This window comes from Mercurialis annua, linkage group LG5, assembly GCF_937616625.2.
Source record: "Mercurialis annua linkage group LG5, ddMerAnnu1.2, whole genome shotgun sequence".
Classification (NCBI taxonomy): domain Eukaryota; kingdom Viridiplantae; phylum Streptophyta; class Magnoliopsida; order Malpighiales; family Euphorbiaceae; genus Mercurialis; species Mercurialis annua.
Genome location: NC_065574.1, coordinates 44,994,090 through 45,011,523, shown reverse-complemented (window position 1 = coordinate 45,011,523; position 17,434 = coordinate 44,994,090). Strand labels below are relative to the sequence as shown.

Here is a 17,434-nt window from a genome sequence, read left to right as displayed (position 1 = left end):
AGAGGTGGACGAAACTCAGGTAGAACGGTTAGGGGCCGACACACTGGCGTAGTTATTAGGGAACCTAACGTTCCACACCAGGCACCTCCAGGTATTAGTAATTTATATGCTTTAAGTAATTGTGTTTATGTGTTTACATTATTGTGTTTATATAATTGCTGCATTGCATAGTAGAATATCAGTAATAGGTTTTGCCTTTAGGATAATACCTCAGAAAGTGAGAACCTATAGGAAGCGCTGTTATTAAATACGTGCCTAATGAAAGAAATATATATATAAATATATAACTTACAGAAACAATAATATGATAAACATCACATCATATAATTATCGCAAACATAATTCCTATATTACATTTTTGAATTGAAGAAAGAGATGAATTACTTACAGGAAGTCGATGTGAAACATCGGTATCTGCGTCTGTATATGACGTAGTTTAGAGTGTTGCAGAAGTGGATGTGGTGATTACAGTAATAGAAAATTTTGAACTTAATTGAGTTATCAGAGATATGGAGAAAGAAGTGATGTGACAGACGAACAGTCTGTAAATGACAGAAAAATGACAGTAATACAAAAATATGACAGCAGTACAAAAGTTTGAAATATACCCAATAAGTATAAAGAAAGCCGTTAATAGTCGCAGAGCGTATAATCTAGAGTAAGACTTACGATTTTATGAAAATTTTGAAAGTTTTTATGATTTTCAAAGTACAGTTGTGCTCAGATATCGCATATAACATTGCATAATCACGATAGAAATGCATAGAAGAATGATTTTCAAAATTTTAGATCATGCATCATAACTTTGTAATGGAAAAAGAAACTGCGATTTTGAGCAACTCCTTGGTGATGAGAGATGTCATCACTCTGAGCAACAATTGTACTAACGATTTTAAACGATTTATGAAAAGTGGTTTAGAAAGAGCTGCGCAGCCAAAAGAAGTTTTAAAATCGTGTTGTTCAGTAAGTAAACTCGGATGTAAAGCCCTGCGACAAATAATCAAAGATTCTTAACAAATAAGAATAAAATAGTAAAAGAAACTCCAATAACAGAATAAAGCCATGTCAATAATTATTGCAACAAAGCTAGTGAAACTAAAGAAGAATGGGAATAAGAAATTATCGCCGGAAAGCATACGCGGATAAGCTGCGATGCACTGGCAATATTTAAGGATATAGTATTTATCCTTATGCAAAAGGAAAGGGTAAAATGACAGGGAGTCATACCAGATGAAAGAAACGTAACAAGAACATGAGGACGATATATGATTATTCTTAAGTGGAAATAGATGTGGTGGCAATCCGAAGTCACAATTGGAGGAGAGAGATTAATAGTAAGGAGAATGGGAAAATAGTAGCATGAATGATGGTCGTTAAGTGATATTTTAAGGATATATATAACCTTATCAGAATCAGCGTTCAAAGACACAGAAATAGAAAAGGAAGAAATATGAAACGACAAAACAGACGATTTTGCAAAAAAATGTGAAGGTTTAAGGTTTGATAGATTAAGAGAGATGAGGATGCTACATGACTGATATTAAGTAAAGTTATTAATGTCAGCATTAAGAGTTATAAGTTGCGTTAATAGAAAGAAGAAAGGTTAAGTGTAAAAGTTTTAACATAAGGAAAAGACGCACGTATAAGCGTATATATCAGTAAATGTAAGATTGGTAAAGAATGTGAAAGAAAGTAAAATGAGGAAACTCATGTACCCTCAAAATTTTACAAGATGATTGGAAGCATGAAAAGTTTTAAGAATATGCGAGAAGAATTGTCGGAAGAAAGCAGCAATACCAAAGCTATTATATGTAGAAGAAAGACGTAGTGAATACAGTAAGTAAAGACTAAAGTGATACTTCATTGTTATTGGACAGATAGGAGTGAACTATATTTAAAGAGCCACGATGACATACGAATGAGAGGTGATGTTAGTATAAAGAAATTAAGTTATTAAGAATTTACTGATTATGTTAAAGATGAAGTTAGTTAAAAGTTAAAGATAAGAAAGAAATTCAATAAAGATTAATTAACGAGAAAGGTTATTATAAGATCATTATGAATGAGGAATTATGATGTAAAGGAAAGATTGTTTGACTGATAAGTCAATAGAAGATTCGAGACGAACCTCAAAGGAGCAACTAAAGAGTAGAGAACAGAATAAGAATATGAGTTGTACTAAAAGGCAACTGTACAAGTCATACGATTAAAAGGACGTGAAATGAAAGGTATAAGATAATGGTAAGAGATAAAGAATCATGACCGACAGAACGGCGTGATGTTCATAATAGATTAGAAGAGCAAAGGAAAGAGAAATAAAAGATAGTGACAAATGTATCAAGTCTAGCTACGTTAAGAGAAAGTGAAAATACTTAAAATAATGCAAGTTAAGAAAAATTAATTAATGCGAAATGAGGTGTCAGATAATGATAGAAAGGAGTAAGAAATGACAAGAACCAGTAAGAAAGGACGGTGATAGACGATAATAAAGATCATAACTGCAGGTTGTGATTGCGAGACAAGATATTCATAGTAATATGAACAAAGTAAGTATATCAGTAAGGATGAAGATGGTGCGTCGTGACCATTCCCGTAGAAAGAAGACTAGTAGCAACCTATAGCTACTAAGAATGAAATGAGGAACGAGAAAACATTAAATTGTGATTAGCGACAACTAGATAGTAATAATGCAAGGACTACAATATCAAGAATACGTCCAAGGATCATATTTTTTCGAGAAAGATAATAGATAAAGCGAAGGTGTCTGTAAAAGAGTTCTCAACGATGTGACAGCAAGCAACTATACAAAGACAGAAAAGTATGAGAAAGGAACTGAAAGTTAAAGTACAAGACAAGATACAATTAATATGTATTGAAGGATGCTAAGGAGACAATAAGGATAAGTTAAGACCTCAACAAGATTTATGAAAATTCGAGGACGAATTTTTATAAGGGGGGAAGAATGTAATACCCCAAAATTTTTAATTTTTTAATTGGACCACGTGTCCAGTTTGGATTCGCCAAAGTGGCATTATCGGAAAGTTTTCCGATAAATAAGATTTAACAGGTCGGTTTTAGAAAAGATAATTTCGGAGAAAATTTATATTATATTTCAATTCTGAAGTTAGAATTGGAATAAAAAGGAAAAATATCAAGAAAAGTCCAAAATGAAGTACAGGGATCAAAGTGGTAATTTAGCCACTTTATGTCGAAAATAGAAATATGGAATTTTGACGGGAAAGTGTTAAAATCAAGCTTTGTATTATTTATAGTATATAAATAATACGTATAAGTTATAATAGAAGAGTTAATCGATTTAGTTATGGACTAAATTGTACGAAAGAAAAGTTAGAAAGATAAATTGTAACAAGGAAGGAAAGGAAGGACTAAAACAGACGTTTAGCCATGTATATATAAGAGAAAACCTTTGAATGAAGGATGTATCAGAGGTAAGAATCCAGAAGCTTGAAGTTTTCCACCGATTACTTCGTTTCTTCACGGTTTCTTCGTTCGACGTCCGAATCAAGCGGTTTTCGCGTCGATTTCTTCGAAATTGAAAGCTCTATCATCTCCAAGCTTCAAATCAAGGTAAAAATCTCGGAATTTGGTGCTAAACTCGGGTTTTGTGGGCTGTTTTGGGTTAGAAAATGAGTTTAGCGTTTTTGGCTCGGTTTGAGCGTTTTGGTGAAAAACAAAATACGGGTTGTGAAGGATTTGAGATGGTGGATGTATGGAGTAGGTCGGGGTGCGGCGAAACGGCTCGGAAACGACGTTTCCGGGGCCGTGCATAGCGGTCAGCTATGCGCCCGCATAGCGGAATCTATGCGAGCGCATAGCCGTGCTATGCGCCCGCATAGCTATGCTATGCGAGCGCATAGCTCAAGCTATGCGCCCGCATAGCTAGGGCTATGCGAGCGCATAGCCCTGCTATGCGAGCGCATAGCCCTGCTATGCGAGCGCATAGCCAGGCAGGGCTATGCGAGCGCATAGCCCCACTATGCGCCCGCATAGCCGGTCTGTGCGAGCGCATAGTCACTCTATGCGCCCGCACAGTAGGTCCGGGGGACCGAAATGGATTTTTAACCTAATTCGACCCAAATTTCGATAATTGTGAATATTAAACCCTAAAATTTAATAAAAGACCTCGATAAGTCAAAAGGTGAGATTTAGCTCGACGTTTTACGTGAGTAATGACAATGAAAACGTTAAGGGAATTATGTTATTTTCGAATACAAGGAATAGTATTCGATAAGTCGTGGATACGACTAAGAATTTCTGATTACTAAGAATGAAACCAATACTTATATTATGAAAGTATTATACTTATAAACATATGATTTACGTCTAACTATTAAACGTTAATTAATATGTATCAGACGTACGACCGAGCGGTGAGGGCACTAGGGGTGTACTAGCACGAGCATATTACCACATCGACCATATTTGTGATTGGATTGCGGTCACTGTGAGTTGCACTTTACTTTCGTGTATTATCGATTAATATTATTTTGACATCATATTATATATATATATATACTGTTTATATGCATCGCACTATATATATATATAAATTGTTGATATGCTACATGTTTTGATTAAGTTTTATGTACGAGAACCTAGTATACGATCCAACGAAACTAGCTACCTATTGGGTGTCAATAGGCTGTGTGATCACCAGTAATTGAGTCAGTCTAGCGTGTCTGACTATAAGATATGATTTGAGATGCATGCATGGTTTGATTATGAAAGCTATAATATGGATGCGATACGAGAGTGAACTCGGTTGCAGTGTAACCTGAGCCCCGTATCTAGTAGGTTGGACCTACCAGTGGGTTGGACCCACCTCTTTGGGATTAAGAGATATGTTCTGACTGACGTGGTTGAACGTGAACGCTCCCGGGTCAGACTATTGGAATCAGTATGATTTGAATAATAGTGAGTTACGTTATGTTTCAGGATTTTAGTTTCGAAAGGATCGAGTACTTGTTCATATGTATTTTAGTATTAATGTTGATTTAAAATGCGATGCTATATTTCTATAATAATACCGTTAGTAAATGCAAACTCACTCAGTATTATCCCAAATACTGACCCCTCACCTTTGATGTCTTTCAGGTGCTTAGTTTCTGGACTTAGCTAGAGGCCAATTTTGAAGTCCAGAAGTCAGCTGTATATGTTAGTCTCTGACTTCTGTGAGTGCTGCAGTAGTGGTCCTTTGTCGATAGTATTGTAGCCTAGACAGCAGTTCATTTTGATTGTATATATTAACTGCTGTTATTGTTTTATATGCATTTTGATAGGCTACGTGTTTAGTATATGATCCACGGCCCCAGGTGCCGGTGAGATGTTTGGAACACTAACTGATGTATATAGTACCGCGAGGCCAGTTCGTACAGGGTACGGTAACTAGAGCCCGCGAGGTTTTGAAACAGTTAGTGTATATATTTGGGTATATGTTATGTATATGTATATCTGCTTCCGTTGTTTGTTGTTATTTGTTTATATTATATTTGCGAAAAATAAACTGTGATTTTAGGCTTGCTATGGGTTCCGGAGCTACCACTCCCGTTCCCTAGCGCCGGTTGCGGCTCAATAATTTTGGGTCGTGACATTTAACTTACAAAAAGCAGACAAAAAAGGCAGATAAAAATTGGTCTCATACAACCACTAATGCATACTTTAGCAATAGAAATGGGGACCAGCAATAAGAGCAAAGAAAATATAAAAATATTAACCTAGGTGATGTCAATTGGGACCAGCAATAATAGCAATAAAAATCTAAAAACTTAACCTAGCAGACAACAATGGGGACCACCAATAAGAATCAAAGAAAATCTAAAAAATTAACCTAACACACAGCAATGGGGACCATTTGCATAACAAGCATTTCGCAGGTTACAAATTAACCTAAGAATCAAAAAAATTTAATCCATTCACATTTAACTTAACAACCAGCAAATAATCAAAATACAAAAACCAAACAACCCAAACGCTTTCAATTGCGAAAACTAACCTGGTGCGACCACAATAACATTTCCTTTGTCCTTTTCTTTCCCAGAAATCGCAGTAACTCTTTTCCTTGCACTCTTTTTTTTTTCATCTTCACGTCGATTAGGGTTCTTCAATTGCTAACTGTTTATCAATTTCCTTGCAACCTTCACCAGCAAATGAATCTTCAATTTTGTTTTTCTTCAGGATTAGGGTTAGATTGAGGGGAAATCAGTTTCTATCTAAGATGAATTAGGGCAAAATCTAAACAATTAATTTTGTTTTTCACTTAAAGCGTTTTTCACTTTGGGTTAAATGAGATAGCTGATGTGCCTAAGTGATGTGGCAACTGTATGATGAGGTGGACGAATGGGTGTGTTTAAGATTCGCAGATAACAGTCCGTGAAAGACACTCGCCATCTTCTGTTAACTGAGGGACCACGAGCGACTGATTTCAAGAGTGTAGGGCTTTATAATAGATATGTTGGTGTAGGGACCTTATGTGCAAAAAATAAAAAGTGCAGGGATACGCACATGTATTAAGCCTAGATTTATTTAGATAAATTTTGTTAAATGTATAAAAAAAGGGGTTAATTCCTAAAAAAATTACGAACTTTCATTTTAATCATGACCTTTTAAAATTGCCATTTAAAGGCACGAACTTTCATTTTATTTCAAAATAGATTGTGACAAAACTTTTAACAATTGGACTAATCTCAATGTTTTAAAAGTTCACGATCTATTTTGTAGGGTTTATGGACCTATTTACCCAAACTTCTGATTTTAATGGCCCTGAAAAAAACTGACACTTTTAAGGACCACAAAGTTCATTTTGCCGCATTTTGATGGCATTTAATATTTAATCCGAAAATTATAATTAATTATTAAATATTAATTAATAATTGATGTATATACTTAAACCTAACCTAGCAACCCCTAAACTACCATAAATACAAGACTAACACTTTCATAAGTGTGGACAATAATTATCAAAATAAAAGAAAAACAGCTAATTTTGCGAGACAAAATCCTAAATTTCCAGCCAACGCATGCAAATGAATATAAAAATTGAACAACTGAGCATACATGAAATAACAAATGTATTATTAAATTCTTTTTTTTTGAGATAAACATGGATAAATTCAGAAACAAAAACATTTACAATATGACAAAGAAAAAGTAGCCTATATATAAAATGATGCAGGACCTGACCGAAGGCATTTATTATCAGCTAATATGACAGATAAACACGACTCGAAAATCAAAGAGACGTAATAAAAAAACAATCAATTCAATAATAATTGTTTTCTTTTAAAAATATGCATACTAGGACAAAGTAAAACCTCACACAAATCTCGAATATATTTAAAATCACCTTATTATCTTAGAAGACTAATTGAAAGAATAGCAACCAAATAAAACTCTAATACACTTTAACTATCCATGTTCATCTTTAATATTTCATTTATTATTATTTTGAACATTTTAAAACTAATTAGAATTAATCACGTGGCGCCAGAGAATCAATTGATTATCTAAAGGATCTTAGTTTACAGATGTAAATTTTGATCTTATTTACCTACGACACTATAATTTTACTGAAATGAAATTACTGAACAGATTTAGCAAGAAATTCCAGAAACCGATATTTCTATAGAACTTTAGTGATCTGACCTCTTCATTAACCAACGGTGACAAAATCAACATCGCAACAAACTAGAGAGCATCCAACGATCAAAAATGATCTACATTTTTCAAAACAGCAAACCCATCCCAACATCATTCAGAAACATAATCTAATTATAATTAAAAACATCCCAACCCAAACTCAAAGCATAAATAAAACTAAAAAACCCTAACTCCTCCAGCTACCGTCAGATCCGCCACCTCTGCTAGAGTATCTATCACCATCACCGCCGCCATATCCACGGTCTCTACCACCTCCATATCCACCGCCGCCGCCTCCTCCACGGCTGTATCCACCGCCGCCTCCACCATCACGGCGACCACCGCCGCCATATCCACCACCACCACCTCCATATCCACCTCCACCTCCGCTTCTGTAACCACCGCCTCCGCCGCCGCCGCCGCCGCTGCCACGGGACTGAGCTTCGTTGACAGTAATGTTACGGCCGTCGAGATCTTGTCCGTTCATTCCCTCGATCGCATCTCTCATGGATTTCTCGTTGTTGAATGTCACAAAGCCAAATCCACGTGATCTACCAGTCTCACGGTCATTGATAATCTAAACAAATAAAAACAAATTTAAATTAGATCTAGATTTAAACAGGGTATAAATAAACTAAATTAAAAAAAATAAAAACCGATCGATCTTCGTCCAGAGGATGAAGATGAACGTACCGATTAGAGAATTGAGATGTTAGTAACAATAAAATGACAGAACAGTGACAGAGAAGAGTAACAGTAACAAATAGAGTAACAGAGAGAACAGTATCACAGAATATGGATCGACAAAAGTCCCGTATTAAACCGGTCGGGTCGGATCGCATCTCTGTGACGAACGGACCTTCGAGTCGACGATATCGCCGTATTGACCGAAAGCGTCTTCGAGGGCTTTATCGTTGGTGGCCCAGGCAAGGCCGCCGACGAAGCACCGGTACTCAACGTCAGACATTTTCTTAGGGGAGAAGGAAAAGAAATAACAAAAACCCTAAATAATTAATGAAAAGAGAGAGTGGTAAATTAGGGTTAGCAAATACTCAATTTATAGATGGAGATGGATTGTTAACTGTAGTTAATTCACCGAGCTTTGTGGGGTTAGAGTTTCAAGGCTGGCTTGTTTGGTTACGCCTTAATATCTATCCCGTCTTTGATCAGCTGTTAAAATGATACGAATGGTCTTATTAGGATAAAGTTATCCGGAGTGTATTCGGATGGAATCTGATAGCCAAACAAAAGGTCCTCTGAATTTGGCTGTTTGGGAAGGGTAAACTAGGGTTAAGAGGCGCGGTGACTCGGGTCAAGGTGGGTCCCACATGTGTATATTGGTGTGATTGGTGTTGGTTGGTAGACACAATAAAGACTGACTACTAGGGCTCTGAAAAATTGAAAATATCTCCTTCACGTGTAAATACAGTTTTGCCCCAGAATCATTTTCTTAATTATGCTTTTGCCCTTAGATTTGTACTTATATATAGAAAAATAATATTTTCAATAATAATAGTATGATATTGATGATATTTTTCAAAATGAGGTTCGATTTGATTAGGATGGCCATCTCGATATTGATAACTGATGATGTGTCCATGTATTTACCTACGGACTAGTATTTTAAAAATTCAACTGACGTTGCTATATTTTACGGTTCAACTGGTTGAACCAATTAAATCATTTTAATAAAGCAAAATATTTATATTTTATATTTTTCCGTCTCAATAGAATTGTCTACTTTACCTTTATTATACAGTTTAAAAAAATAATTATAGTGTATGTATTTTGCAAAATTTTTACTTACTTTTCTTATCATATCCCTATTTAATATAGGGTACACTTGTAACTTACTTTCAATTTACTTACTAGTTGATTTTAAATAGGGATAATATATAAAAATTGAATGTAAAAATTAGTTATTTTTCAAAGTGGACAAATTTATTGGAACGAAAGGAGTACAATTTATATAAAATTTATACATATATTATCTATAATTCTCTTATAACTAAAAAAATCAATTATCAAAAAAACATTCATATCAGAAGTATATGTGGCCTTTTGTAGCTTACAAAAATATATTATAATCTAATTTAAAAATAATTAGTCGATTTTTATGGTTCAGCTGATTTGATTCATCAAATTGTACGGTTCATGCTAATTAAATCACAATTTTAAGAAGAATCAAACAAATCTTCATTGGAATCAAATTTGTTTCATGTCAGCTTAATTAACATATAGTCCACATCTAGAGAAATTCTTATGTAAACTCAGTCTATCACGTCATCCGTAAACCAATCATATCATAACACCTCATTAAAATGAGCGTATTCTTATAATTTTGTTTGTTATTTACATACACTTTTGAGTAATGATATTATAAGAATACCCTCATTTTAATGAGGTATTATGATATGATTGATTTAGTCCACGGATTACGTGGTGGACCGAGTCTACCTAAAAATGTCTCCCACCTCTAATATTTCGATAGTTCGAACTTGATCTCACTTTAATTATAAATTCATTATAAACCATATTTCCTTTTAAAATAGCATGACTACTAGGGGTGGGCATTGTTGCATAGTAGTATGATTTTTATAATTAATATTTTAAATCTAAATTTTAAACGGTTAATTATTAAATCGGTTAACCATTTAAAACAATTTGGTTTTGCGGTTCTTAGAAAAATTAGATACAAAAAAGATAAAACTTATAGGTAAAATTTTAAATGTAGTCTAATATTTATATGTATAGATTATAAAATATATTTTATAAACCGGTTAACCGCGGTTTTTAAAATTCCAAAACTTAAACCATTAACCATAAAAATTAAAAATCTAAATTTAAACCTAAACTCTTGGAGCGGTTAACCACATTTTCCAGTTCAATTTTTCAGTTTCAATTTCGGTTAATCGGTTTGATCGGTTTTATTGCCGACCTCTAATAACTACAGTCGGAATAAAACACTTGTATGTGGATTCGCTAATGAATCGGACTAGTTGGTCTGGTTCATATAGAGTTGACCGGTCCAATTCAATGCTTAAAATACAACTACTAATTAATTATTGATTAACAAATAATTCCTATTGAATAATTAAAAATGAAAAGAAAAATTAGCGCCGTGTTCTTCGGAGTTTTGTTTGTTATATAGTTTATTTTGTGTAGATTCTTAGGTCGTTCAAATTTTTTTAGTATTTGTTCAAGGTTTTATTTTCAAATTTTTTGAAAATTCAAGTGTTTTATATCGTTTGAAATATATTAACTGCGAAACAAGAGAAAAATAGAAGTTCGGAAGGCAATTGGTGTTAGCCGTTTGCAGTGGCGGAGCTTGACTATGTTTTTAGGAGGGCCAAATTAAATGTATACAAATTAAATGTTCAAAAATATAATTTAAACACAAATAAATAAAATTATAAATGCAAAAATTAAATGGATTTAGACGTAAAGTCTAATCTTTATTTTTTTTAAGAAAGACAAATGAAAATACAAATTTGCTCGTTTGTATTGGTTCTGGATGGTAATAAGACTTAGTGTCAATAAAAGATTTTGGATGAATTAGACTTAGTGAGAATGGAAGATTTAGATTGTTTAGGTATTTTATTAAGAGTTAAAGAAATAAATCAGTGCTTGGTTATTTTTAAAAATCAAAAAGTCAAGGTAGTACTTAGTAACTTTTTAAAAATTTGCAGAGGCCATTACCCCTCCATGACCTCAAAAAGATCTGCCACTGGCCGTTTGAGAATCTCAACACTTCAATTCTGCCTGATTATTTAACACTTGTAAAATTTATATTTTTTAATTTTTATTATGGCAGAAGATATAAAAAAGCCCTCGAGTTTTTCTCAAAAGTATAGATCAGCCCTTTACTTTATTTAGGCACAATTAAGCCCTCATATTTTTAAAATTGAACAATTAAACCCTTATAATTTTAAAATCAAACAAATAAACCCTTTTAATTTACTTTTGGAACACTTACCCCCTCACATTTTTAGTAAAATTCTAAAAATTTAAACTTATTAATACAATTTGACAGATATACTCTAATGATAAAATATATTGTTTAAATTTCACATTCTAATTTTCAGTCAAGACGTATGTTGTAGGGAGATACAAAGTGAGTCTGCTGAGCAGTCTTGGTTGTCTTATTAGCCGATTATGAAGAGGTTCTTCAAACTCCATTATTCAATTTAATTTAATTTTTACAAACTCCAAATAACATTACCACTTATTATAGCAGGTGTTTGTCACTGAGTTTGAGAAAATTACTTTCTAAAACAAGTATCTTTTTTATAAAAAAAAAAACAAATATCTTTTTTAAAAAGACAAATATCTTCTTAAATGAAGAGAGATATCATGAAATGCAAGCAGTCACATGGAAAAGATATGATATGGCCTGCAAACAAACTTTACAATAAAATTCCAAAGAAACAAGTCATTTTCTGGTGTGCCTTTTTACAACTTTGCACCATATTTTTACATTAGAATGCCTTGCTTAATCTCATCCATGTGCTCCTATCCTATGGAGCTGTAAAAGCATTCCTGTTGCCCATATTGCCTGCAATGTAAGCTAAGTCTACCACTTAAATATCAACTTATCCTCCAACTTCCACAGATAATCCTCTAAACTTATTAATTTTTATCACTTAGCCCGCATATTGATCAGTTAATCCAAAAACATTGGTCAATTAACCCCATGCAGTTATTTCCAAAATTGATAGATTTTGTATAACTGATAAAAATGGAAAAGTTTAAGGAGGTAATTGACAAAAATAATTAATTTTGGTGTTCGTCGTCCACCAAGTGCAAGTTCAAGTGGCAAATTGATTCTTAAATCTACTGAAAAAGGTAGAGAGCAAAGGAGGGGCTTACTTGCAGATTTGATGACTGATCACGATCACATTTTAAGCCACTTTGGTTTCGTCAATTTTTTCTCAGCAGGTTTGGATTGTTGAGGCTCAGGTTGAGGAGGTTCTGCTGTCACAGGTTCTGGTGCAGACTCAACAGGCTCTGATGGTTCAGAAATCGAATCCAATCCCTTCAAAGACATGATTTCTTCTACAAGGAAGGGACCGGAACTAAGAGCTGCAGCATCGTCTCCTACAAATTACACAAGAAGAAAATTTAGCTACCAGTACTACATAATCTTACTATGGCGGCCTGGCCTGACATTGAAATGAAAGGAAAAAGTGATGTTATTCCACAACATCACAAGTTTTAAATACAGAGATGGAAATCAAAGATAATTTCACTTTCATGATGATACACTCACAGCAGAGAAGAGGGCAAGTGCGACCTATGGAAGCAGAAACACTTTTTGAGCAAAAATAGATAGGCAAAATATCTTAAATACCACAAAACTAATAGACTATAATATACAAAAGAATAGCATTTACATTCATCTGTTCGCTAAAAAGATTTTGGCCAGTGTCTCTGCTTCATCAAGTTGACTGCTATAAGCTATGATTATTGATTACCATATTATAAGCACAAGAACATTAGAGCTTATGGCTGTAACAATTTCAGTTATAAGCTTTCGCCGTTTAGAAAGTTTCCTTTCTCTAGTAACTAAAACCTAAGACCGACAGCATTTGCTATATCTTATTTTCCATCCTTTATATTTTAATTCCATCTATTAAGGTGTCGGGGAAGTAAAAATGAAAGATACTACAGGCATCAACTTCAAATACAGATAAACCAGATAGATAAATCCATTACAACACCATATCCACAAAGAAACCAGAGTAATTTCTATTGCAATTATCACTTAGTCAGCCATTAATTGACTTGTGATGTTTCCTTCCCGAGAATAAATTCTAACTTTTCCAAAAATAAACACAGAATGGGGAAAAAATTGATATTGCCATTTGATGACAGACAAATGAAATGAGCACTATATAGAACTTGTAGATTTTTTCCAGATCTCAATTCTCGAAATCTTTAGGTTTTAAGTGCTAAACGCTTTGCCATCAAAACACAACAAGAAGATTCAAGCGTGACCTATCTCAACCCAGTACTTTGTTCAAAAACTTAAGCTATCTTGATATATATAATAAGAGATTAAAGTTCGCACAAATTGGAACAGCATAAAGCAAATAGATGTTCAAGTCTCGAAACAGTAGATGGACAACCTTCTCGCTTGCATAGCACAAACTACCACCACTATAAAAGCATAAATTTCCAAGGTTGTGCTCATAGTCATAGTTATCTAATTCACTCCACCGCCCAAAGTAACACATTCCGGCACCTATATTCCAAAACACAGTTCGTAGGTGCTCCAAATTTTTTGTGGGATACTCACTGGTTCTCCAAAAACAGAGATCCCTTTTTAGTTTGAGATTAATGTTTAAAAGAGCCAGTTTTGGTGATGGATAGAAAGAAAAGGAAGAACATGATTACATGTACTGTGTTAACCAGAAAAGGGAAGACAATGTAAGGCGATAAGAGTAAGACAATTTAAATGGTGCTGCATACCATGTGTACTGATTATTATTTTTTTAATAAAAAGTGCAATGTTATAGTTTGAGCCGAACTTGTCCAAGAAAAACGAAGAGTTTTTAAACAATTGGCTCTTGGAAATATAGGTTAAAGTTAAACAAATTTCCTTACTAGAAAATAATTCTGATTATGCTTATAACAAGTTCATGGTGGGAGTAAAGCTACAGGAATCTAGTAGGATCAAAATCCATGGTAATACTGGAATATGTTAAAATCCTCATCCAAATCACCAAGACGAGGAGAATGGAGAAAAGCACAATATACAGAGCAATTAATAGAATACTTCGGGTATAAATAATCCATCACCAAAAATTACAATTTAACCTAGAAACTCAGGCCAAATACAGTTTGGCATTTTAGAGCATTGACAGAACGAACTAACCTTGAGATAGAACATAAGAAAAATAAACAATTGCACCAGGAACAAAGCCAGCTGAGTAAAAATCCTGGGAGAAGTCCTTTATTTGCTTCTTTGGAGGAGCAGTATCTGAAATATCAGCATTCATTAGAGTTTAATTGCTTTATTTAGTACAACTACAAGCAATCCCTCACATCAACACAAAATAGATGAGTAATTCATTGTATATTAAGAAATGAAATACTGGGATTCTCTTGCATACATAAGTAAAATGGCACTTCTGGTCGAGCAACCGCTTTCATGAGAAGATCAAATAAGTTCTGAATCTTTTCTGACGGATGAAACTCTACCTCCAATGTATGATTATCAGGAAACCGAACTCTAATCACAGCCTGGATATATAAGCAATAGAACAGGTTAACCAAAACAAGACTAGCATAGTATGTGGTGTAAAAATGTATGGAACAAGAAAAAAAAAAGAATGATTCAGTTTGGACCTTTGTCATTCTTGACTTGCGAGCAGCTTCTTCAGCTTCCCGAATTTTTCTTGTCTTTAAATGTTTATCTATTTCATTACATCAAAGCAACAAAAAAATGGATAAGAAAGCATTCCACGTCTCTTGATGATGTATAAAGCATATAGTAACATTCAATAGAATTTCAGTTCATTTAATCTCATAAATGTTCAATTCAAAAACTCAGTGAAAAGTAAAAATCTAAAATCATGTATTTAAACGAGAAGATGCAACAATCTTATCCAAATTAAAAATATAGGAAAGCCAAAAATTCCTTTTTTTCCCTGCCTCCATCACTTGTATAATATGTCTATGTATTACCTTCCTTTTTAGTTGACATGAGGCGATAGTAGTCCGCAGCAGTGAACTCGTAGAAGTCATCTGACACCTCTGCCCAAAAGATCAAAATAAGAATAACAGGTTGATGCTTTCATTTTGATGAAGGAATAATGATTGAAGTCATTCATACCAGTATCGAGCACTTGATTTACTGATGAAGAGAGCCCAGATGTTTCAAAAACACGCAAGTCTCGTCCAAACTTATCTTTAATAGCTGCCACCTTAGCCTAATATCATTAAAAAAAGTCAACTACAGAAGCAAGGCACTCAAAATTGAAAAATCATGTTTAACATGACAACTAAATAGAAATGAGGAATGGCTAGAAGCACATGAGAAAATGCTCCATGAATGACTAGCTTCTGTTTGTTTTGTTTTCTTTTTTGTTTCCCTAAGCTCCTCTCTAAGGTTTTCATAAACTATTTATATTGTGTCAAGTAGATTTGTTTGTGATTTCACGTTTAGCACAAAGCGAGAACGAAACAAAACATTAACATGACGCTTATTTAGAATTAGACCTCAAAACCTCTTTTTAAGAAGCTTTTAGTTCTTTCAGGTTATAATCCCCAATAAATTACAAAGACCATCAACAATTAAACCACTTTCAGAATCAGGCTACCAATTACTTTAAACTTTGAGATGATTCACTGCCATAAATAGAGGCAACTAACAGTGTATTGGTTCATAATAATGAAGAATGTGAGAGAAACACAATCCCCAAAACCAAACTTTCCGGACTTGTAAATTTGTTTCTTCACCTAATACACAAAATCAGTTCGAAAACAAATTCTTGCAGCAACACCCAAAAGTAAAATACGCAAGTCAACCTAACAATTCAATCAATTAATAAATATATAGCAAATCAAGATTTTAACTTTAACTGAAGTGAAAACCAACCAATGGCATTATGATTGCAAACATAACTGGAGAACTTAAGTAGTAAATACCATCTACTTTAAATAATACAATCTACAAGAGGATGCAATCAACAACCATTGATTTTCAGTTCACAAGTTTCATGAAGTTTCGAGCTGGAAACCCCATTTCCAGCTTCTTTGGAAACTCCATTGCTACTAAAAAGATACAAATTTAAACCAAAACCAAGAAAAAAAATAAGGAAATACCCAAATAAATCAACCCAGCACATCAAGCTCTTTAAAAAACAAGAATAAAATTGAACTAGTTTCAAAGTTGTAGGGGACAATAATGGGGACAACTGCAAGAAACAAATGCCATCGACATTACAAGATAATACAACACGATCCGTAACATTAAACAATCAATACATATTGGTTTCAATTCTTTCGGGCCTCTAGCGCAAGAAAGATTCAAAAAAATCAACTAAAAATAAAGAATCAAGACAAAAATGAACATACCCACTCAAATTAATACTGATACAAATGAACCCAGATCAAAACCAATCAAGATTTATAATCAAAAAATAGAGATTAGAAAAAGAAAAGAAAAACCTTGGCCGCTTCAGCTTCCATGATATCAATAGCGGTGAGTCTCCTTCTCTTTATGGAAAAAAGTGTAGAACCATTAACTATCATCAGAGAACCTCAACAACGACGCAAAGAAACGGAGAGTATGAGTACATGTGAGGGTAAATATAAGTGATGAGTTCTTCAACATATATATTTCTCTCTTTCTCTTTAGGTAGCACGGAAACGGAAACGGGAAACGGGAACGATACGAAACGGAAACGGGAAACGGGAACGATACGAAACGGACACGGGGAAACGGAAGTTTTTCGAAATGAAGGACACGAAACGTGGGGGAAACGTGCAAATAAAAAAAATATAGGGATATATTTTTAAAAATATTATCTAAATATTTATGATAATTAATAAAATAATTCATTTTAATATACTAAATATTTAAAATTTTATAAATATATAAAAAAATATAATATAATTCAACACAAATAAGTATATTTGATGTATTGTGGGCAATGCGAATGTAAAATTATGTGTAACTAGTTAGATTTTTTTATTTGTGGGTAATAATTTTAATATTTTTTATAATTTTATAATTTTTATTATTTACGGAAACGGCCCGAAACGTTTCGTA

The 17,434-nt window shown here is 33.6% G+C and overlaps 2 protein-coding genes and 1 long non-coding RNA gene across 4 annotated transcripts; 1 reads left to right on the top strand and 2 right to left on the bottom strand.

The window, feature by feature from the left end:
* Window positions 1-3,225: 3,225 nt before the first annotated feature.
* Window positions 3,226-5,479, top strand: LOC126680191 (uncharacterized). Its single transcript, XR_008790766.1, has 3 exons — window positions 3,226-3,588; window positions 4,377-4,465; window positions 5,116-5,479. It is a non-coding gene; the product is annotated as an uncharacterized LOC126680191 (long non-coding RNA).
* Window positions 5,480-7,621: 2,142 nt separating this feature from the next.
* LOC126682169 (glycine-rich RNA-binding protein GRP1A-like) lies at window positions 7,622-8,700 on the bottom strand. Its single transcript, XM_050377764.2, has 2 exons — window positions 8,516-8,700; window positions 7,622-8,233 (listed from the first exon to the last, which is right to left on the bottom strand). The coding sequence occupies exons 1-2, from the start codon at window positions 8,621-8,623 to the stop codon at window positions 7,844-7,846; spliced, it is 498 nt and encodes a 165-aa protein (XP_050233721.1). The 5' UTR covers window positions 8,624-8,700; the 3' UTR covers window positions 7,622-7,843.
* Window positions 8,701-12,045: 3,345 nt separating this feature from the next.
* LOC126682884 (plant UBX domain-containing protein 1) lies at window positions 12,046-17,016 on the bottom strand. Of its 2 annotated transcripts, none has more exons than XM_050378652.2 (8): window positions 16,831-17,016; window positions 15,494-15,590; window positions 15,346-15,414; window positions 15,007-15,074; window positions 14,772-14,901; window positions 14,534-14,638; window positions 12,526-12,753; window positions 12,046-12,223 (listed from the first exon to the last, which is right to left on the bottom strand). In XM_050378652.2, the coding sequence occupies exons 1-7, from the start codon at window positions 16,912-16,914 to the stop codon at window positions 12,551-12,553; spliced, it is 756 nt and encodes a 251-aa protein (XP_050234609.1). In that variant the 5' UTR covers window positions 16,915-17,016; the 3' UTR covers window positions 12,046-12,223; window positions 12,526-12,550. The 2 variants fall into 2 exon arrangements, with proteins under 2 accessions (XP_050234609.1, XP_050234608.1); XM_050378651.2 differs by having other exon boundaries at window positions 12,046-12,211; window positions 16,831-17,015.
* Window positions 17,017-17,434: the final 418 nt, after the last annotated feature.